General features: G+C 44.9%; 1 protein-coding gene across 5 annotated transcripts in view; it reads right to left on the bottom strand.

Annotated features, from left to right (window-relative positions):
* The window catches only part of POLA2 (DNA polymerase alpha 2, accessory subunit), a 43,515-nt gene that overhangs the window by 3,077 nt on the left and 16,536 nt on the right, over positions 1-23,902 (bottom strand). For 4 of the 5 annotated variants that reach the window (XM_075005733.1, XM_075005730.1, XM_075005731.1 and 1 more), the window contains 5 exons: positions 18,505-18,543; positions 17,879-17,952; positions 10,057-10,165; positions 7,093-7,199; positions 552-611 (listed from right to left, as the gene is read on the bottom strand). In XM_075005733.1, the coding sequence (XP_074861834.1) occupies positions 552-611; positions 7,093-7,199; positions 10,057-10,165; positions 17,879-17,952; positions 18,505-18,543 (389 nt within the window). Of the gene's footprint in view, positions 1-551; positions 612-5,138; positions 5,215-7,092; positions 7,200-10,056; positions 10,166-17,878; positions 17,953-18,504; positions 18,544-23,902 lie in introns of all 5 variants that reach the window. The other variant, XR_012647016.1, reaches the window with a different exon arrangement.

Here is a 23,902-nt window from a genome sequence, read left to right as displayed (position 1 = left end):
AAAACTTAGAGACTTAGCATTTCTCCGTTGCTTGGAATAGTCTTTCAGTCAAGACTGGATGTCTTTCTAAAGAGATGCTTTAGCTCAAAAATTACAGGATCAATGCAGAAATTATTGGGAGATTCTTCAGCCTCTCTTAAGCAGGAGGTCAGACTAGATCCATGAGGTCCCACACACTCGCCAGTTGAGTGTGGCTACTTGGCTTGAACAATACAGTATTATGAAAATATACGTGGCTAATTCCCTACAGCAGTCACTACAATAGTGGCTACTGCTTTAGAACTGATTGGACACTACAGGACCAGATTATCACAATGGCCCTTTCTGGCCTTAATGCTTATGAATCTTGTGGGGGTCACTGACACCAGCACAGGGCAGGTATAGAACACCGCTGAGTCAGGATGTTGGCACTTTTATAACACTCTCACTTGTGCAAGTCATTACACAAAGTGCTGGAAAGAGTAAAAAGCCCAGCATACCCGTGGCAGGCAGTGTCCCGTTAGCCAAGGAAATGTTTTGTGACAAATGCTAAATCCAGAGAGTGATCTTACCTCCTCTGTGTCAGGACATGCTTAAGGATTCGTGTGAACCGGTCTGAGACACCAGAATTGCTGTTTGAAGAGAAACACCCAAAATTCAGCTACAAAAAATGGGGTGAACACGTCTCTTAAGAATAAGGTAATTTATTTGCTTTCTGATGAGTGACCAGGGTTGGACTGTGTTTAGGGCACTGGAGTAGGACTCCATATCTGCATTCAGCTCCCAGCTCTGCCACAAACTTCTGGTGCTACCTTGGGCAAGTCACCTGGCCTATGCCTCAGTTCCCCATCTTTAAAAATGAGGATAGCCAATTTGCCTCTCTCTCAATCTGTCAGTCTTGTCTTCTTAAACTATGAAAATTCTTCAGGGCCATGAACCATACAGTAAGATTCTGTGCAATGAACAAAAAGCAAGGGCTCTGATCTTTGCTGGGAGGCCTAGGTGTAACTCTAGTACAAAGTAATAATAGTCCTTAAACCAGCTAAACACCAGTTTGACTTTGTTTTTACATTGTTAAGGCAGACTCTTAGTAAAATAAAATTCTCTAATTTAAAAACAAACACTTGACTTGTGAACACATCTTAACATGCTGCAGCTAGGAGGAAAACGCCTTGAGAGCAAATGCCATCCAAGTTTTATTTGGCCAGGCTGGATGCCAATGAAACAGTCTTCAAGGAAACAAAGCGTGCACGCTTAATTAAAATAACCCTGAGGGCAATGCAGGAGCTTTTTAGTAGCTTATACTAGCCCCAAATTTCTAAACTTCTGCTAATGCTTTTCTTAAGTTTAAGCCAGACTTACTTTGTTTTACCTATGCCTGCACTCAGATAAAAGATGTATGTTTAAGGATGAGGGTATAATAAAGGTACGATATGTAAGGATGAATACTGCATCAGCTATACTGCTGTAAAAACATAGTAAAAAGTCAAAGCTCCTAGAAGCTCCTGCTGAAACTGGTGTTCCCGTACATGAGGTACTGTACCCAGTAAGCATAAGAGACAGCCTCTGCCCCAAAGAGTTCACAGGCTAGACAAAGAGTGGGAGTTGAACAGGGAGGCACAGAGAGGGGAAGGGATTTGCCCAAGGCCATTGATAAACCCACAATTAAAAAGACAGGTTTCCTGATCCCCTCCTGTCTAATGCCCTATCCTCTATGCCAGTGTTTCCCAAATGGTGTTCCATGTGAATATAAGGGGTCTGCAAGAAAATTCCAATACAATAATATTTTATGATTAAAAAATAATATTTAAGCATTTATGAATTTTGTTAAAAACAATTTTCATTTGCATTTGGCAAAGGTCCTTGTGAAATGCCAGCTTAGCCAGACAGCGAGGATGATGCTGTCACTACCCAGCGCTGAGCGCACAGTCAGTCAGTGCTGTGATCACCTGTAATACACCACCATAAATCTCCGCACTCATTCTCAGGGAGCATGGATCATTTTGGGGAGGCTTACGTCAAGAATATTCACCTTTATCAAGACCTGCAGTTCGTCAGTTTTTACCCTTTGCCAGCACACACTTATGCGAAACTGGGTTCTCAAATTACACAGCAAAAAAACAAAATACAGAAATCAACAGAAAGATGTGGAGAAATTCAAAAGGGTCCAGAAAAGAGCAACAAGAATGAGCAAAGGTTTAGAGAACACGACCTATGAAGAAAGGCTGAAACAATCGGGCTTGTTTAGTTTGGAAAAAAGAAGATTGAGGGGGGACATGATAGCAGTTTTCAAGTACCTAAAAGGGTGTCACAAGGAAGAGGAAGAAAACTTGTTCTTCTTGGCCTCTGAGGATAGAGCAAGCAGCAATGGGCTTAAATTGCAGCAAGGGAGGTTTAGGTTGGACATTAGGGAAAAGTTCTTAACTGTCAGGGTGGTCAAACACTGGAATAAATTGCCTAGGGAGGTTGTGGAATCTCCATCTCTGGAGCTATTTAAGAACAGGTTAGATAAATGTCCATCAGGGATGGTCTAGACAGTACTTGGTCCTGCCATGAGGGCAGGGGGCTGGACTCTAAGACCTCTCAAGGTCCCTTCCAGTCCTAGCATTCTATGATTCTGACAGAACGCTGCACCAGGTATGCCAATCCAACTTTCCAGTATTATACCAAATATACAAAGGATTTGCCAAGAAAAAACACTCTTCCACGTTGAAAACTGCCAATATAATGTATATTAGTTTTTGAGCTTTAGGTTTTGTACACATTAAATGTGATTTTGGTTTTTAAAGATGTGCAATTAAACTAAATGTTGGTCTCATGACCTTGTTTAGCATGTGTTTATTGTTATCCTTACTGATGTGGGGTCTACTCTTTCAGCCCCGCATACAAGGCTGTTATTAGGGGTTCTGCAAAATTCTTTCGAGTTTAAAAAGATTCTGTAGCCAAATAAAATTGGGAAACACTGCTCTATAAAACTCTAACTTTGATCAAGCTTTTATGCCAAGAAGTTCTCTTGCTATAGAGTTTTTCAAAAGTCCACTCCCGAAAACAAAGACACTTAGCAACCAGGGGAAGATAACACAATGGAGATGGGTGATCTGTTCAAGGCTAGATTTAATCAATATGGTTTGAGGCTGTATTTGCAGGAGCATCACTAGATACAACACAAACCCAGAATCCTCTACTGGGTTTCCAAGTCAAAGAGAAAACATTTAACTGTCAGGAATTTGGAGAGAAGCAACCAGAGCGCTGCAAGGCTGGAAGGAATGATTTATGAGGGAAGAGTCACATGAAGAAAATATACAGGTCCTAACTAGACGATGGTTGGGGGGTGGGGTGGGGGTGTAGGGAAGATAAGGAAAAAAGGCTGACAAGTATTTGTAAACACCCAGGGGGGCATGGACTCATTTAAATGGTCAGTGAGATGTGCATGCACACACAGAAGATGCATTCAGTACCTGGCTTAAGGCTTGTCTGCGCAGCCAGCCACAGCAGTTTAACTTCAAGAAATATTTTAAACCCATTTAGTCAAATTGGTACAAAAGACACATTTTTCTTAAGTTTAAGCCAATCTTCCTTTGTCCTAGCTATGCCTTCCCTCAGAGAGAGATGTGCGTACGTTTGTAACATGGGACAAAGGAGGCATCAGCTATCCCGTTGTAAAAACAGAGTAGAGAAAAAACACCTTGTTTAGGGAGGGACTGTGTCCTAATGAGGCTTAGTAGACCCCAGTTCCATTCCTAGCTTGTTACCTAGCAGGCTCAGGGCCCTTGGGTAAATTACTTCTCTGTCTGCCTCTGTTTTCCCATCTGCAAAATAGGGAAAACCGTACTTTGTAATGAGCAAGGAGGTTGCTAATGCAGAGTGCCATAAGAAGTGCTAGGATGTCTGGCACTAGGAATTACTATATCAAAATAAGCTGCCTTTAAGATAAATTAAGCAGCCGCACAGTAGTTTGTACTAGCTTAACTATCCTCATTCAGGGGAGCATGCAGAAAAGGCTCCGCCACCCAGTCGGCTCCCAGCCGCCGGGGGCCCTCCCGCCCCCAGGAGCTGACTGGGGTGCAGAGCCCCACCAGCAGCCCCAGCCATGCATCCTGCATTTACACAAACATGTACCAGCAGGACATTTTTGCATAAATGCAGGACTAGTCATAGAAATTCAGGATTGTTGTACAGTTTGTGGGATGTCTGGCAACCCTATTTGTAGTGCACTAGCATGAGTCTTTCTACCCAGGCTTGGAGTAGGGGCAACAGCTGAGAAGAGACCTGGGGCACCACCAGCCACATGACTCTCCCCCAGAAGAGCTGGGACAACCCCTTTCCACCACAGATCCTGCCTCCCCACAATCCTTACTCCCCTTCTTCCCACCAGCCGATATGATCCAGGGGATTAGTGTGGGTGGAACTCTGGGGATCTGTAAACCCCACACCTGCTGACAGCTCACTCTGCTCCCCTGTATGCATCACTCCACTTTCCACTGGTAAATGTAGGGAGGCCAATGCCTGCTGCTGGTGCCAGCCTCCGCCCACAAGTCTCTCTGGACACTGAGGGCTGCTGGCCCAGTTGGCTGCTGGCTGGCCCCTTGCCCCTCCAGCCTAAAGCGCTGGGGGTGCACATGTCCCTGCGTTACACACACCCCCAGGCTGAGGGGCCCCAGCTATAGTTTAGACAGTCTAGTGTGTAGTGCTAAAGTCAGTGTCCTAGTTGAAAGCGTAACTGCATGGAATGCCTAACATCCCCCTGGAAGGCACCTAGCCCCCCAGCTTCTTCGTATTAGGTACCTGCAAGGAGAAGTAAACACTGGCCACTACACACACATTCCATCCTCACCCAGGCGGTCACTTTTCATCACACGCTCACCTCCCAATAAACAATACTGTGGGAGATTAACAGCAGTGACAGAAATACCACTGATGCGTGCAAGAGAACTGGAACTCCACACAGTACTGAGAACCAAACATCTCACTCCCATGACCCCAGCGTGTGAATGGCCCCGGCCAGCATGCGCACACCCATCCAACGTAACACGTGAATCCCTTCAAACGCTCCCTCTCCTCTGTTGTGTATCACAGGAGTTCAACCACCAAGTCCAGACAAAAGTGCCTAGCTACAGCCAACGTTTCCCTCCCAGAACAATTATATGAAAGCAAAATACCATGAGGGGCCTGGAGTCTTGCTCTCTAGTGAGTCATGATTGCACAGATGGGACTGCACGCAACATCACAGACAGACTAAAAAGGACATAAGTCAGTTTAGGTTTGGTCTACCATGGGATTTAATCAGCTGTTTATTAGTCTCTGTAGTACAATAGAGCCTAGAAGACTGGGCCTTGTAGTGCTGGGGAGGGGATGGGCAAACTTTTTGGCCAGAGGACCACATGTCACTGTGCAGTTATGTAGTAGACCATGAATGCTCATGAAATTGGAGCTGGGGCATGGATAGGGTGAGGGTTCCAGCTGGTATCCAGGTTCTGGGGTGGAGCTGGGTGTTTGTATGAAGAAGGGTGCTCTGGCAAGGAGGCACTCAGAGGGCAGGAGAGGGATCTGGGCTGAGGAAGGGGGCAGGGGTGCAGGCTCCAGGAGGCATTGATCTCAAGCAGCTCCCAAAAGCAGTGGTATATCCCTCCTCTGGCTCCAAAGTGGCCTGGCCAGGTGGTTCTGCATGCTGCCCCATCTGCAAGCACCACCCCTACAGCTCCCACTGGCTGCGGTTGCCAGGCAATGGGAGCTGAAGAGCCGTGTTCCCTGTGAGATGGGCACTTGTACCACTGCTCAGCTGAGATTCAAATGACGCCCAGCCGATTAGCAAAGCGTGCACAGCTAGGTCTTTGTTTCTATTGACGGTGCACATTCACACATACCCCAGTGAACACAACATTTATTCCACACACAGATGGAAAAAATCTGCACATGGATTCAGAAGATTAGCAGAAACATTGCCACCGAGAGCCTGGGATGGGGGCAACGTGCAGATTGCAGGAGCTACGCAGAACTACAGCATCTACAGAACAGGGCAAGCCCCAACCCCACTCTCTGGCAGGAACTCAAGGGCCAGAATAAAAGGTCTGACACGACGGACTTGGCCCACAGACTGTGGTTTGTCCACCAATGTGCTGGGAACTGCACAGCCACAGAGTCAGTTTTGGCCCCAAAGAGCTTAGAATTAAAAGCTAAGGGTACAGGTAGAAACAGACGCACAGAAAGGGAAGTGACTTGCCTGAGGCCATCAAGCAGATCAGGGGCAGAGCTACAGACAGAAGCCAGGTCTCCCAAGTGCCATTGCCCTAAGCACAGGTGCAGCTCCACCACTTCAAACACAGAGCACGGACACAATCTCCACTGCAGATCAAAGGGCCTTGCAAATGGGAATTTAGCCTCTCTTCAAGGTATTATCCTTATTTCACAGAGAAGCAACGCAACTGTTCAGTGTCACTAGTACATTCACAAGTGTTACTCACATCTTGATTCTCTTGCACAATTACCGCATTACGATGCAAGAGAATCCAGGAGTGTAACAGACATCAAAGGGGACTACGCAATAAAATCCAGCCCTAGTGGATTTTAGCTGTAGGGTGAGTGAAGGGCTAGACATTAAATAAAACGTATGTGTTAAAAACAATTAGTTTGTTCATTAAGAGACTTGTTCAGTTTAAATGTGAACCGTCAACATCTCTCAGACCCGCAGGCAGGGTGCAGCCACCCAGAAGAGATTCAAATGCGGCCCAGCAGATTAGCAGAGGACCCACAGCTAGGTTTTATGTTTCTATTCGCACAAAAAAAAAAATTATTCTGCACATGAATGGAAAAGATTTGAGGGAACACTGCCCACAGGTAGTGTAAGCCAGCATACCTGGGATGGGCTACACCCACTATCACCAGCAGCCGACCTGCCCTGTAACTTTTCTATCTCAGGATCCCTTTATCCATTGGCCCTCGTTTTCTTTGAAAGCTTTCACTGCATTACGGTCTGGTAGAGGTGACCACATCTTTTTCCAATCAAATTACATCAACATTCCCCCCCCGCCCCCAGCTGGCCTGTTTGAAACTAGGAAGAACTTTCCAACAAACTGTTTACCCTAAAATTTCATAGCTTGTTCTAAGCTCACATACCTGCTAATCTCTTCAGCGCCCATATGGAAGAGCAGGTCTGTAGAAGTCAGGCCAAAAATTACTCCATTTATTGCCAGAGTGCAGGGGTCAGACACAAAGTGAACTCGCTGAAATGAGAAAGGAAAGGGCAAAAACAGGATGCGCTTTGGATTCAGCTGTTACCAACATCCTCCAGATTAACAAAGGGGTCTATGAACAAGGTGAGCTGGTTCTCTCAGGGGAGTTGGGCCCCATTTGTCATCCAGTTCCAGGGGATGATTTTGGATTTGGGCCCACGTAAGGTCAGGTGACCAGGCCTCGTATGATGGTAACAAAGGAACAAGGTGTTCCATCAGAGAGGGTGGGACAAAGGGCTAGGAAAAACCTATGGGAGGTCTCGCCATGGTCTGAAGTAAGCCTGGCAGAACTTCTCTGCTTGAGAAGAGAGGGATCCAGAGGACTGAGGACTGAAGCTTTCCATACCAGACAGCAGGAAAGGCCTGGCTGGAGCTACCTGCAGTAACAGGCAGAAGAAAACGTCTTAGAAGGTTTTGGCAGCTGAGAATGGACACACTGGAGCCCAACAAGTGGAGCTGTCATGTCCGTAAGATGAGGTGGGGCAGCCCCATGCTTTTGGGAGCCTCACAGTGGCTGCCCCACACATCCTATGGATGGGAGGGGGAGGAGTAACTGGGAGACGGGTCAGGGAGTGGCAGCAGCAGCTATAGCAGATTGCCTCCCTTCAGCCTCCCCAGCATTCACCACACAGCGCTATGTTGCAAGAAGGAGACAGTGACCTCCTGCAGCTGCTGCTGCCGCCACGCCACTCTGCCACAGGTGATCCCCTGCCAGGCTGGTCAGGGAGGGGGGTCCAGGGGCTGGGAGTTATGTGTGGAGAGCAGGAAGGAGTGGGGCCTGTGACACAGGGGAGGTGTTGCCCCAGACCCCACACTGCCCCCTCAGGACAGCCCTGCCAAACAGGAGAAGGTTCCAAGGTCCTGGCTTAGAGATGAACAGTTGTTTTATGTTAATAAACCAGGAGGGTGAGAGTACTTCAGAAGCACCAGTCTGACCAGGCGAGGAGAGAAACAGACATGGCAGAGTGTGACACCACATGAGGCAAGGCCACACTAAACCTACACAAGACACTTAGTGAGGACTGGTGGTGAAAGACACGCTTCAAGACGCTTTCTGGCTTAGCAGACTGCTTCTTTCCCTGGACTGTATGAATTGAGGTGTCTGGGGAATTCAAAGGGGAAGCACTGTAATTTCATTTTATGAAAGCAACCACCTCTTCCACTGGGAAACTTTCTGAAATCTTTAGCAATAGTCATGGGGCTTAATCAAGCAAGAACCTTACTCTGGATACACCACAGAGGATTTTAACTCTTTATGGTCTTGTCTACAGAGGAAAAATTACCAGAATAGCTATTGTAGCATAACTTCATCTACATTCCTGTTCTGAGGCAAGAGTGCCTTTTGCCAATTTAGCTTAAACCAATTTTAAAAGTGGATTGCACTAAACCAGAAAAAGGCACTCATTCCACAACAGGAGTTATACCATAATAGCTATTGTGGTTAAAATTCACACTCTATCTTACTGTGATCATTTTCCCACGTAAACCAGCCTTAAGCAGAAACTCTCTCTGTAAAGCAGTATGACTAACATATAGCTCATTGTAGCTTCACAGCTGTCTGCTTGATTACACAATTCCCCACCTCCCCAGTCACGCAGTTAAGTGATGTGGATTTCCTGGCAACAGGCACAGAGATCGTTTGTCACCTTGTATTTCATTTCCCACTTATTTCCTCATGGGGTATCTGAGCAAATCAAAAAGCTATGGGGTCTAGGTTGTAGATACAGGGCTAAGAAGTAGCATAGCCAGACTTCTGCTTTCAGCTTGATTTCTAATGAAAAAAGATTCCGCTAGAAGAGAGATGATCTGATAAAGCTTTTCCCATTTCTAGTTTCTGTGAACTTCTGTCCTGTGCATCTTTCTCCAAAGAACTTAAATCTTTCATTTTTGCTGCACTTTGATTATACCAGAACATGGAATGAAGGGACCAGCCTTTTAGCACCCAGGCTGGGGTGAGAATCCCACCAAGGTTCAGCACTGTGAGTGAACACGCACTAGACAGAAGAGAAACAAAGCTGAGCAAAATTTTCCCCCAGAAGTGACTAGTGAGAAATAGGGCACCTGCCTGAGACATACTTTAAAAGGTCCTGTTTTTCTGCATGTGAGAACATTGTACTTCCCGGTGGTGCTGTTGTATCATCTTCCAAGTTCTTAGTCCAAACAAGTTTTGATGCTTGGAGAGAAGCCTCATGTTTTGGGCTACGCAAAGTGTTTTTTGTTTTGGTCTGGTTTTTTGGAGAGTGTCAACATTAACTGAGAGGGAGATGCAACAGAGTTTGCTCTTTGCCTTGGATTTTTTTAGAGTCAGTTAATTTTTTTAGAGTCAGTTAAATGCGTGAGTGGCATTGAGCTAAGTTGCATGAAAAAAAGAATTACCCTGCAAGCTGGCTGACCACTTTCTGTCAGGACTGGCATAGGTACGTAAATAAATATACCTGCACTAAAAGGTACTGATTTCTCCTGCACTGGGAAGCAGACTTCCCAGGCCTCTCAACATCTGCTGCTACTCAGGAGAGAGACAATGTGTTGGAACAGGGGAAAAATGTTTCAGATTAGGAACCCAAAAACCACTAGTTGCCTTGGGATGTCTTGGCTTGCACAGTGCCAAGCATGAAATTACAAGGAGTCTAAAGGATTCTTGTTTTAAACTTAACAGGCTGTGCGGCAAATGACCAAATCCACTTTGCTCCTAACCACTAGTTTGTTTGGGTTGAAACAGGAAACTTTTCTTTCAGGCTCCTGACCTGCCCATCCAACCAACAAGTTGTCAGTCACTTTTTCAATCACTCTTAAGCGAGCAAGTCAAAGGAAAAGTAAACAAACTAAGTAGGCAGCTATAGGAAATTACCTGCTTGTCATCTTTAGACAGATCATAGCAGCTGAAGGGCGGCTGGGGATATATGTAATCATGGTGCACATCTCTCAGTGATGGTACAAACACGAGATGGGAACCTGCACTGTTGACAGAAGAAAGAAGTGTTTTGAGAGAGGGGCAAAGAACCTAAGAAGCCAGTACTTGACAAACCATCAATACAAGAAGTTTAGAGTCCTCCACCTCTTAATATGGAAAACCTTTGAAATTCATAACATAGGAAATTGCAATAATGGATCAGATCCAAAAAGAACCCAAGTTTCCTGAATTAAAAAAACTAGGTCTGTTAGAGGCTCCTTGTGTGATCTTGGTGCAAAGTCATTGAAGCCAAGACTCAGAAGTGACTCACGATTTTGGCTACCCTAATCTAAAACACCTTAAAGAGGTCTGCTTTCTTTTTTTAAATTAAGAGGCTTCTCAGTGCTTTCTGAAAACCAGGCCCTTAATCCAGCTTTGCACCCTTCAAAGTCACTAGTTGCTTGAAAGCCTCTTATGTAAAAATTTGTGACTCAGTTACCCATCTATAAAAATAGTGAAATTGTCTAATTTGCACTTAAAAAAATCTCCAGTGACAGAGATTCTACAACATCCTTAGGCAATTTATTACAGTGTTTAACCACCCTGACAATTAGGAAGTTTTTTTCCTAATTTCTAATCTAACTCCACCCCACCCCCAGCCCCACTGCAATTTAAGATCATTGCTTCTAGTTTTATCAGTAGTTAAGGAGAATATTTTTCTCCCTCCTCCTTGTAACAATCTTTCAGGTACTTGAAAGCCATTATGTCGCCTTTCAGTCTTCTCTTTTCCAGACTAAACAAACCAAATTCTTTCATTCAATCTTCTCTGATAGGTTGCTGCTCTTCTCTGGACCTTCTCCAAATTGTCCACATTTTTCTTGAAATGTGGCGCCCAGAACTGGACAGTACTCCAGCTGAGACCTAATCAGTGCAGAGTCGAATGGAAGAATTACTTTGTGTCTTGCTTCCAACACTGCTATTAATATATCCCAGAATGAGGTTTGTGTTTTTGCAATGGTATCACACTGGTGACTCATATTTAGCTTGTGGTCCACTATGAATGCTAAATCTCTTTCTACAGTACTCCTTCCTATACAGTCATTTCCTATTTTGCATACGTGAAACTGATTGATATCTAACTTGTCCAAGTAACTGTAGCTTGTTCCTTTCCTATTTTAACTTCTGAACTTACCGCATTTTCACTGGCATTCACTGTGTTAGGTGTGTTCTCCTTCCTATCATTCCTTAGGATCACAAACTCTCTCATTTCATGATCACTGTCACTTAAGGTCCACTTTCAAATTCTCAGATCAGTCCCTCCTTATTTGTTCAGGTCAAATCTAGAACACCCCCACCCCCCAGCTCCAACACCCTGAGTATCTTTCTCCACCTTCTGAAATTAAAAAAAGTGTCTCCAATACATTTCAACAACTTGTTGGGTAAGCTGTGCCCCCACAAGTCCTCCATCACCACTAAGTCCTGTGCTTTGGATGTTTTTGTTAGCTGTTCAAAAAAGCCTCATCCACCTTTTCTCCCTGTTAAGGTAGTCCATAAGAGACCCCTATGTGAACTTTCTCACTCTTGTCACTTAATGCACTGCTACCATGTACTCAGATATTATGGTGATGAAAAAAGCAAAGACCAGGCCACCTAATTTTCCATTTAGCACTTTTCATTAGTGGATCTCAAAGTACTTCAGTCTTGCACGTATTTATCCATCCAACACCCCTGTGAGATAGGGAAGTAGGATAAAAACTAGACTAGAATCCCATCTCCAGTAATGCCCAGCTGTTTCAGAGAAAGGTGCAAAAACACTGTAGTATGTAGATCTGAGATGATCTGACGCAGAGAAAGTTTCTTCCTAACACCATCGGGGTTGGCCCACGCCACGGCCCTGAACCATGTGCTGCTATCTTAATACTTTCATTACAATTTCCACTCTCCATGTTAATCTTAAAAAATATTCAGAACCACAAGCAACACTTTACGTTTCAATGTATTAGCTGAGTGCCAGCTGAGGCTGATGAAAAACTTCCCACCCATACCACATGTAGTCACTTTGGGAGTGGAATTACACCTTCCTCTGAAGCACCCTGAAACAGGCTGCTATCAGAGAACAACAGTCTAAGTTGGCCATTGGCACTCTCTTGTATAGCAGTTTCTTTGCTCAATTAGTCAATATGCACATGTGCAAAGAGCTGAGCAATTTTTTAAAAATTAACCTCAATATACCAAGCAGCTTTAAGAGTAAATGCTGACACAGACAGAATCAGGCTAGTAGCTGCTTAAATATTCCTCTCTCAAAAAGCACATTCATGTGTTTGTGTTGTAATTTTCTCTCTCTCTTTTAAAAAAAAAAAAAAAGTGGGGGGGGAGCACGTATTAACCCGATACCAGTGTATAACAGACTCTGGCAGCAGATGAAAGAACCTGGTGGTGCGCAGCGCTCACCCCAAGGAAATAATGTCTCATTTGTTCTTTGTTTTTCCATTTCTCCTCCTCGCACACCCACCCAGGACCACAGGAGGGAGAGATCAGAGGATGAAAGCCAACAGTGGATACTATAAAGCCCCTGTCCCAAGCCCTTTGGGTTTAATGAAGAGGTTGGGATAGCAACAGAGAAGGCAGTATCTTCACTAGAGGCAAACCAGCCAAACAAGAAGCCATCTTTAGCCATACAGCTACTCTGCTAAAGGAAGCCTTAAGTGAGTCTACACAAACTTCTACCATTCCAATATCAGTTAGGGGTGTAATTTTAATGACTTTTCATATTGGAGAAAACGGTGTATTTTGGCCAATCAAAGTTTGCTTGCTTGTTTGTTTGTTTTTTCCAGTGAACTAATATATGCTATGCCCGTAAAAGCATAATTTGACCCCGCTATAAGATGTGTCTACCCTATCAGGGTTAAATCAGTATCACTACCAGCAAAACTTCACTCGTTAAGACTAGGCATTAGAATTGAAGTTTACCCCTTATAGTACAACTCCACTTACGTGAAGGTCTCTGGATTGGGAAGTGGGGCTGGGAAAAGAGCTCAGACATGAGGCAGCATGATCATCCATTAAAGCAGCATTGACAGGCCCCAACTATGATAATAGCCTCACTGTATTAGGCACTGGGCAGACCCACAGCAAGATCACCCCTGCTCTACCGCTATGTCTAGATGACAGCAATTTGTTGATAGATGTTTTTGTCAGAAGATACCTTCCAACAAAACTTCTGTTGATAGATTGCAGACAAATTGCCAAGTGCATCACACGAGTGATCAGCTCTGCCAACAGAAAGTGGCCTGGCTGCCCGGCTGCTCTCCTCGACAAAACAGCCAACCAAAAGCACAGCACACAGGGCTGCTTGGTGTCATGGAAGCCTTGTCCGTTGACGGAGTCCCACCCAGAACATGCAGACCAGCTCTCTATTGGCACATCTCTGTTGACAGAGGCATTACGCCTCATGGGAAGAGGATTAAGACTGTGGGCAAAAGTGCTGTATTCTGTTGATTTACTGTCGACAGAGTGCCATGGGAATCTGGATGCTCCCAGGGTTTTGTTGACAAAACATACCCTCTGAGCTTACAATCTAAATGGACAAGACGGACAGAGGCCCTCTCTAGACCCAGAACTCATACAACTATACCTGTTTTAGTTAGGGGTTGATTTTTTTTTTTTAAATCTGACAGATACTAAACCCTCACCCCCCCGCGCCACCACACACATACTGCGAGTACAGCTATACTGGCATAAAGGTACCTGACATTAGTACAGTTTTATTCCCCTTCTTGTACATCAGTTAAGTTAGGACTAAGAGAAGCACACTTATATGGCTATAACTGCATCCCCACTGGGGGGTGGGGCTGCACCATTTTAATTGTACCGATACAGTTAAAGCACTACTACATGCATGCTAAAACAAATCCAGAGACTGGTTAGGGAAACGGGCAAAGAGCCAAAGTGACTTGCCCATGGTCAGATAGCAAGTGAGTGGCAGGGCTGGAAATAGGACTGAGCTTTCCTTACTCCCAATTCAACACCCTGTTCCACTTTGATGCCAGACCGAAGATGGGGACACACAAAAGCCAGGGAGTGGTTTGAAGATGAGATGCATGTTGTTTGCAGCAGATGTGGGTCAGATGTAGAACCACATTTTAATATTTGCACAAGGCCCTACTGATTGGTGTCACTTTGGAGTCCGTTGCTTAATGAACCGATTAGCATCCCATTGCTGAAGATGCACAAAGAGATACAAATAGCAAGCTGATTAAATAGCAGGCTGCTGGCAGGAACTGACAGTTGTCAGGGATGATCAACGGATACGTCTTGCCATGCTGACTCACTGATAAGCCAATCTCCTTTTGTATTTATCAGACCACTAACTGGGAGTAAAGTAACTTGTTGGAGACTATTCCCTCCTACTGTTCAGGGAAGACAAATACCTTCAGAATTCCCTCTACAAGATCAGCTGTAAGCATGCACTTTGATCTGAAGTTTCAGTACATTTTTTTTTTAATAAGTCGGCCACGATTGAAAACATGATAAAAAAACGAGACCCAGTAGTCTACCCTGTGTCAGTCTATGCTATGAATCACAATCTACAAGGTCAAAATAAAAAAGCAGTCAAGTGGCACTTTAAAGACTAGCAAAATAGTTTATTAGGTGAGCTTTCGTGGGACAGACCCACTTCTTCAGACCACCTAATAAACTATTTTGCCAGTCTTTGAAGTGCTACTTGACTGCTTTTTGTTTTGATAGTGTACAGACTAGCACGGCTTCCTCTCTCTAATCTACAAGGTATCTGGGCCAATCAGTCATAGCTTTGTCTGGTCTACGCTACACACTTAAGTCGGTGCAACTGCATTACTCAGAGGTATGGAAAAATTGTAGTTTCTGACCTACAGACAGTGCAATGTTAATGAAGGAGAGCCTCCTGCTGACATAGTTCCAACCTCTCAGGGAGGCAGAGTATCTGTGTATAGGAAAAACTCTCCTGTCCCACAGATAGGGTCTTCTCTAAGCTCTACAGCGGTGCAGTTGGTGTAGATCTGTAAATATAGACAAGCCCTTGGCTTCTGTAATACTAGGGATTTGTACACTAGACTCCACCTACGGCAATAACCAAAACAAGGCCTTCCACCCAAAAACATAAGTGAGCAAGTAAGTCAAATCAAGACAGTTCCTCTCCAGCACTTCTTGCACGTTTAATTTCCATGCGCTTCCTGAGTAATCAAGGAAGTTTGCTGCTAGCTACACTGAACCCATATATTTTTGGCTTTCCACCTTTCCTGAAATAAGAAGGCTCCCCCTTTCTGATTAGTACCTGCCCTTCCTTTAGGCACATGCTGTGTTCACATCCCTGTCAGCTTGGAAAAAGAGCCAGGGAACTCCACTCATACATGACATTTTCCCAGGCCCTGTTTCTGGGTCTTAATCTTTGCAGCTATCTGAGGTTCAGCAGCTTTAAGGAAGGAGGAGGAAATTTCCATACTCCGAAAATGAAAAAGGATAAACTTTAGGAAAACTCAGGTATGACATCAGGAGAAAGTTCTGAACAGTTTTCCACTTCCCTGGGGAAGAATAACTAAGCACATAAACACAGCTATCATGTCATTTTATTCACTGTTTCTCATCCTCTTCTGGCTCATAAAAGTAAAAACTGTTTCTGTGATAAACTACCATTACTACTACATTTAACCTCACAAACTTTGAAGGTTTTGGCTGCTTTAAAGTTATTCTGAAAACTTTTTCCTATTAGCTCAGGATTGTAATAAAATTTTCAATGCCTCATGACCCTGCCCTCGCAGTTGCAACCCAACAGTTAAGAAATACAGATCTAGTTGACCTTCCTGGGAATGCAGGAATGTTTGTATGTTTATGAGTTGCACAGTCTAGTTTTAAATGTCCCAAGTGACAGGATTCTTAGGCATAACAGTGACAGAGACAAACAGCATACGGGAATAGTCAAATACAAAAGGTGAAGGGACTCAGTTATTTACATCACAGTAGAAACTAGAGCCCCCATGAGGAAGCCTCCCCTTGTGCTGGAAGTTGCACAATCACAAAGGCTATGTCTACACTTGCATTCCTCTTTAGAAAGAGAAATGCAAATAAGGAAAATTGAAAATGCAAATGAGGCACAGATTTACATATCTTGTGCTTCATTTGCATAATATCTTTTCAGAAGAGATTCTTTCGAAAGAAAGAAAGCAGTATAGATGGGGCTCTTTCGACAATGAAACCCATCTTCAAAAGAATCCTTCTTCCTATTTTGTTTCAGGAAGAAGGGGTCTTTCGAAGATGGGTTTCATTTTCGAAAGGGCCCCGTCTACACTGCTTTTTCTTTCGAAAGAATCTCTTCTGAAAAGATATTATGCAAATGAAGCACAAGATATGTAAATTGGAGTCTCACTTGCATTCCTCTTTTGAAAGAGGAATGTAAGTGTAGACACAGCCAAAGTGTCTTCACAGCAGTATCTGCCCAGGTGATTGTCTCCTAAAACTGAGCAGGTTGGCTTAGTCCAGGTGTGAGCAACCACACTGCAAGCTATACCTGAGTTAATATCTTCTCAAGGGCTTTGCATTCTCCCATGTAGCTCACTGGATTTCTGGGGGAGTATCCCATAGTTCTTTGTACTGCAGTTAGGTGATCAGCTCTCTGGATTCTTTCCCAGTGACTTGTGGGTGGGAAGACAATGGAGAACTAACAGCACTATATCATCAGTGCACGAGGACAGGTTACCAATCCAGAGTGAAACTGGGCTAGCCAGTTAGCCTGATGTGAAAGCACCATTGAACTCAGATGAGGAGTTTGCATGTATGAATGGAAGGGCACTAGGGTAACAACCAAGTAAAAGCCTCAGATAATTCTGCAGTGAAGTTATACCCACAGGAGCGTCCCTGCCCAAAAGATCTTAAATTAATTACACAATTTTCAAATGCACTTATTGACTTAGGCTTCTAAGTCCTTTTGAAAGTCAATGGAACTTAGGTGCTTAAGTCACATAGGAGCTTTGTACATTTTTACACTAGAGCATGACCTGGCTGATTATAGCAGGACCTACCGGCATCAAGTGAAAATTATCTAAATTAACACAAGAAAGGAAAGATTATTACTCTTACTTCAGACATGGAATTGAGCGACAGAGAGACTGAGGACTTGTCAACACTTGAAACTCTAGAGCGGCATAGGATCACCACTGCAGAACTGACACAATGTACCCTGATGGTCAGGATTACCCCATCATTGTAGGTAGCCCACCTCCCCAACAGTTAGTAGGTAGGCTGAGAGAAAAATTTCCCATTCACTTAGTCCTGTTAACACCAGGAGTTTGACTTAACTGCTCAAGACTGCAGTAGTCAGACCCCAAGTGATTTAGTTGAGTTGTCCTAACTTTTTAGTATAGAACAGGTCAAAGTGACTTGCCAGACACCAAACAGCAAGTTTCTGGCAGAGAACAAAATGGAGCCACAGTTTCAGTCCAATGCCCTAACTACACGGCCATCCTTTCTCTCAAAGGCAGGCTAAAGAATCAGATTGGCTTAGGTTCTGTATTGTGAAAGGAACCATTTTCTAGTAACCTATGGAAGAGGCTGGGAACTGAGAGTCAGGTGTTGCAATATTGTCTTAAGCTTGCTCTGCAAACGCAAATGAACCATCTTGTCTCTCAGCACCTCCCAGAGATACAGGAGTCATAAGGAATGGCAAATCTCAACTCAGTCACATTTCCCAATGCTTTCAAATTCTTGGATGAAAGCTGGCAAAAGAGCACAAAAGCTGTTTAATACGTACCTTCTTGTTCCCTCAATTATCATCTTCAGACAATGTTTAAAGATATCCTCAAATGATCTAGTGAGCTGGCAGTTCTATGGACAAAGGAAGAACAACTTGCTTTGCAGCGCACACGCTTATTTTTTCCTCAGGAAAGTCACACAAACCATGCCAAGCGCAGAGCTCAACCATACAGACCAGAACAGACTGATAGCATCCTCCCACCACCTAGGCACAATGGGGCAATGCCAAAGTTTGAAGGTCATCCTTTAAAGGACTCCCCATGACATTAATAAATCCTGGTTTCATTTGGTAACATGGGGATAGCATCCAAGGGAAACAAAGATGCACCCAAGACAGACGCCTGGTATACTTAGTTTGCTGGGCAGTTTAAGGATTCTAATGGGCAGTGAATACTTCTGACAACACATCTAAATTCTTTGGCCTCCTCAAGGAAAAGCCCTCCATTATTGTTGAGTCAGCATTGCCTTTGCTGTGTCATCAATCTGAAGGGACATGCAGTGAGGGGTAAGAGAGCTTTCCAAGGACCTCCCCCATAGTAACTGCCAGACATAAGCGCATGGTATTTACTATAATGCAGGGCGGAAACACTTGTGAATTCTTATCTCCCTTGGGGGGCAACTTACCTCTACTTGCTCATGTTTAGCATCGAGAAAAGGACCAAACTGGAACAAGAAAATAAGAAGTTAAAGGAGTTTAAAGAGAGAAAGATGCATCCCACCTACTCACTGACTGGTGCTCCAGCCCTGAACTATGACCCAGGGGGCATTAAACACAGATAACATACAAGACTCAAATGGAAAAAGTTTCCTGTAGACTAGAACACAGACCAGGAGAGAAGACTCTTGCGATTTAGCTCCTGGCTTAAGGAAGATATGTGGCCAAATGGACAATAACAGAGGGAGGAGAACCAGGATCCCTGAGTTAAGGAGGGAACATAACTTAGTGGATGATAGATGGGGACTGGGAGTCAGGTCTGTTGGGCAGAAGTGTGCTTAGAACAACCAAGTCACTTTGCCCCCCTGTGTTTCAGTCCATCTGTCGTTTCCCCCCAGCACCCCCCCGGAAGCTAAGTATATAATATGGAATAGTGAGCAGTGTACTGGGCTAGAACGCAGGTGACCCGTGTTCTATTCCCAGCTCTGCTACTGGCCTGCTGAGAGATGTTAGGCAAGTCACTTTCCTCTATCTATGCCTCAGTTTCCCCATTTGTAAGGGAAGGTTACTCACTTCGAGATGAATGTCCCTGTGGCTGCGTCACCTCTGCTCTGGGTGCCCTCCTGGTGCCTTTGATCAGAGACTTTGTCCAGCAGTGTAGAACGGGCCGTACATGTGCGGCGCCACTACCACGCACCATGGCAGTTGCATCTGCACATGGGGCCCACGTCCTGCACTTCCTTCTCTACTGTGGAGTCTGCAGCCTCTGAAGCAGAGGGGAGGGGCACAGGTGGTAGAACACCCACAGGGACACTCATCTCAAAGAGCTCCAGTTACTGCACCAGGTGAATAATCTTCCCTTATCTTTGAGAGATGTCCCTGCTACCTCCAGTGCCTAAAGAGCAGTAACATTTCGGTGGTAGGGACTTCAGAGCGTCTGATGGCCGAGTACAGAACTGCTCTGCCCCCGCCCCAGCGTATCTGCTTTAGAGCCATGCACAAGAGCATAATGGTTTGTGAACATGTGGCATGATGCCCAGGAGGCAGCTTTACAAATTTCTAACAAGAGGATATGATGTAGGAAGGCTTTGGATGCTGATATAGCCCTGGTAGAGCTTGCTGTCATGGGACAAGGGGGCTGAATTCCTTTGCTTTCACAAGCTAGCTTTATACAATTAACAATCCACTTAGTCTTTGTTCAGAGTAAAGGCAGTCCTTTGCATTGATTAGCCAATGGGATGAACAATCTTGCTGTTCTTCTGAAAAGATTTGCTCTGTCACTATATTTTATATATAGTGTATGTGTGCGCGCGGGGGGGGGGGGGGGATGCTTGCTATAAAAAGTCTACATGGAAAGGTGAGTTAAGGAAGAAGAAGAGATGGGTTCAAAGGGGGCTTTCATCAGAGCACGAAGGACAAGACCGAGATCTCAAGGTGAAAGGCCCCAGTTGCATATCCGAGTGAAGTATCTAGTATGTGCCAGGAGTGCACGTCCACCCCTTAGGAAACGTATGGTGATGAGATGTTGGGAGACTGATCCAAATTCAGTTTTCTGATGCAGTTTTCTTGCTGCAAGGTGAATGTTGATTGGACTGCCTGTTTCAAGGTAAGTAAATAGTCAAACACTGTGTTGATTGGTGCAACTATGGGATTTATATTTTTAGCAGTGCACCATGCAACAAATTTCTTCCACTTGTGGGGGTATGGAGATCTGGTAGAGGTTTTTGTTTTTTTTTTTTTTTTAAACTGTGGAGAAGCACATGCTGGACCTCGACAGAACAATTTAATTCTGCATCAGTGAGCCGTCGAGGCACCAAGCTGGGAGCGGAAGTCTCGGTGGGTCTGGTTGTAGGTGATGTGCTCGTTGTATAATGATGTGGGGAGGTGGATTGGGGCATGCTTGGACATGGAGGGAAGAAAAGGGTACCAGGATTGTCGTGACCACACTGGTGCAAGGAGAATCATTGTTGCCTTGTCTGTTTGAACCTTCCGAATCATCCTGGAAAGGAGTGGAAAGTGTAATAGAGTGCGTTTGTCCATGGGATGTTGAACGCATCTCCCAGATCCATGGCCCAGGAAAAGAAAAAAGGGTGGGGGGGCACTTCTTGTTGCGAAGGGTTGCAAAAAGGTCTATGCTATGTTGTCCCCAGAGGTGAAAGATGCTCTGTATGATGTGGGTGTTTACCTCCCAACCGTGGTGTTGAAGAAAACATCTGCTCAAAGTGCCTGCCATGGTGTTGCGCGCTCTGGGTATGTAAGCTGCTTTGATTTGAGTACTGTGTTGGATGAGGAAGTTCTGCAACTTTACTGCTTCTGAGCATAGTGAGCTAGAGCATGGCTGCCTTTGTCCTTGTCTCGATTGGTTGGGATTATCAAAATTCCTCTGTGTGCACTGGGGATGCTATGGCCACTAATGCAGCTGGTAGTGGTATTGTCTCCGTCTGGTGACTGGAGCGTGGATTCCTAAAGAGCACAGCATGTTTCTGGAATCCTTCCTTGTGTAAAGGACCTCATTTGCTTTGGCTGCAAACGATTTGTTCCCATCGAAGGGAAGGTCCTCAGAAGGTGGACTGGCTCGCTCTTGCAAAACCTGTGGAGGAGAACCAGGATGCTCTGTGCATAACTACTGCAGTGGCCGCAGAGCATGCCGCGGTATCAGCAGCATCCAGTGCTTCCTGAAGATTTGCGCAGGCAACAGTTTGCCCCTTCCCATGATTGCTTTGAATTGTGGTCTCTTCACCTCAAGAATATCCTCTACGAAGTCCAGGAGCTTCACATAGTTCTTATGACCATACTTTGCCAAGACTACTGAATAATTCAATACCCTAAAATTGAAGCATTGTGGAGAAATACACTTTTCTGCCAAACAAATCTTTTTCTGTCCTTTTCCATGGGAGTCGAGCAGAAATGTGACATCCTGTTCCTTTGATGAGCTGCCTCAAATCATGAGCAAATTCCGTGATGGATGCATGAATACTCAGATCCTTTTGGGGGAACATAATATTTTCTATCCACTCTCTTACAGGTTGGTGGTACAGTCACCAGTGTCTGCCATACTGTTTTTGCAGGATCAGGAATAGTGGGCTCGATCATGCTGAGGTTCTGAGACCTCCTGCAGTGCTATTTTCAGCTCTGCTGCAACCCTGCAGAATAGGTCTTGAAAGTGTGATACCTCCTCCATAGTAGTTGGATGTAGTGGAATAATCATCTCATCTGGTGATGAAGAGGAATTAGTGGGAAGTGACATACCTGGAGGCATCTCTTCTGTCAGGTCAGGTCCTATCTCTAGATGACTGAGGTGAACCATCTTCCCTATAGTAGATGAAGTATCATGCCATGGGGATGAAATACAGCACCTTTTTGGGCTACAATAGTGGTTTGAGCGGTTTGTTGGATCTCCCTGGACTCCAGTATGGCCACTGTAGGGAGCAGAGCGCTGGTGGTAGCAACCAGGGGTGTCTATATCAAGACAGTATATTGTACTGGTGTGCTGCCCTTGATAATGACCATGGCTCTGGGGAGCATTTAGAAGGTGGAGAACTGCAGCGTGGAGAAAAGACCACGTGGATGTCATCATTTGAAGAGTGGGATGGTGCCGGGCGTACAAGGTTCGGTGCCAAGTGACATAGAGAAATGCTGGTGCCGAAGAGCGGAGATCAAGGCAAAGAGAAAACTGCCAAATCACTGGGTATATTGAAAATCATCAGTGTTGATGGCAAATGCAGCACCATTACAAGGTGTCACTAATCACATTGGCACTTGTCCCAGGGACAGGGTGGAAAGTAGATTCATTGTTGATGCCGAGATGACGGGGCATGGTGGTGTGGCTATAGTCGGCGTCACTGGGGCCAGAGGTTTCTGGTGTGCAGATGGTGCTGGGGGCGGCTTGGATTGTCTCGTGCCTTTTTGCTCAGTACTGACATGATGGGTACCTGATTTTCGTGCTAAGTGGCTGGTGCCTCAGATACCAGGGACATCGTATTTACCGATACAAGAGGCCCCATGCACCAGGGAGCTCCTCTTTTTCAGGGCTGCTTTAGGCTTCGGTGAGCAAGGATGGGAAGAAGCCAGCGTCAGTTGCTTGTCCAGGTCTGAAGAGAGTCTAAGAGACTTTTCCATCAGGATAAGTTTTAGTCTTCAGTTGCTGTCTCTTCTGGCCCTGGCCTTGTGTTTAGACTAAAGGGGGCATTCTTGGGGTACGTGGGATTCCCCCGAACAGTGGGCACCTTGAGCATGTCCATCAGACACAGGCATAGCATCTCTACAACTAGAGCAACGCTTAAAGCTAGGTAAGCCCAGCATTTTAACTGAAGAAAAAAAAATGTTTTTTAAAATAGTAACAAACTCTGCTACTCTAAGGTAAAACACTAACTATAAGGCTATTCTAACTAACTCCTTTGTTCGTTTGCAGAGGACTGTGGAGCTCCGTCTCAGGCTGGGGGTGGTTGAGAAAAGAACTGGAGGGCACGGGCTGTGCATGTGTGATTCCAACTGCTACAGCATGCGGCAATGGCATCAGGCACGCATGGCCTGCATGAGGCTGCTGGACAACTCTCCAATCGAAGGCTTCGGGACAGCACCCAGAGCAGAGGTGGAGCACCAGCAGACACACCTCTCAAAGAAGAAAATAGGAATTATGTTTCTTGCCTCATTTGTAAAGCACTCCAAAACATTCTACCGTGTCCAGATAAAAATCAGTTTAGTCCACAGATTGCCGTGTTTCAAGGTGCCTTTCACCTTTTCTGAATAGAAAGGTAAATCACTGACTCAAAGGAATTTAATAAGTGCTTTCATTTGTTGGCCACTCTCACAGGGATGGTGAGGCTATGAATATGTTTTATGTAGTTACATACAGAAACTGGGTTTCATATCTGGTTTGTGCATTTTTTTAAATACATAAAATGAGATTATCTGACATAAAATGTTACTAAAGCGGTTTCTTCTGGGAACACGCTTAGTTTTGAAGTCGTATTAGGACCTCTAGCGGGCTGCATTTTAAACCCTATCCCTTGTTGGGCCCATCATCTAAAAGCTCTTCAGGTCACAGTTAGTATTGTTTAGCTTTCAATTTAAAGAAAACCAAAAGGTCATAGCAAGATGCATTGCTCAAGTTAATAGTTATCCAGATCCCATCCAAGACACTGTAGCTGTAACACTACAAGAGGTAACATGGGCTAATGGATAGAGTACTCATCAGAAGTCAGAACAGAAGTCAGGAAAGCCCTCTTCTATTCCCAGCTCTGAAGCTGTGAAGTGTAGACAGGCCATTTCCCACTCTCTGCCTGTTAAAACTTCCTTTTTTTGTCTTGCTTATTCAGAGCAGGGATCATCTCACTGTTTACCTGTGCAATACCTGGCGTAAGAGAC

This window comes from Carettochelys insculpta, chromosome 11 (assembly GCF_033958435.1).
Source record: "Carettochelys insculpta isolate YL-2023 chromosome 11, ASM3395843v1, whole genome shotgun sequence".
NCBI classification, from domain to species: Eukaryota; Metazoa; Chordata; order Testudines; family Carettochelyidae; genus Carettochelys; species Carettochelys insculpta.
This window is presented reverse-complemented; position numbering and strand designations above follow the sequence as displayed.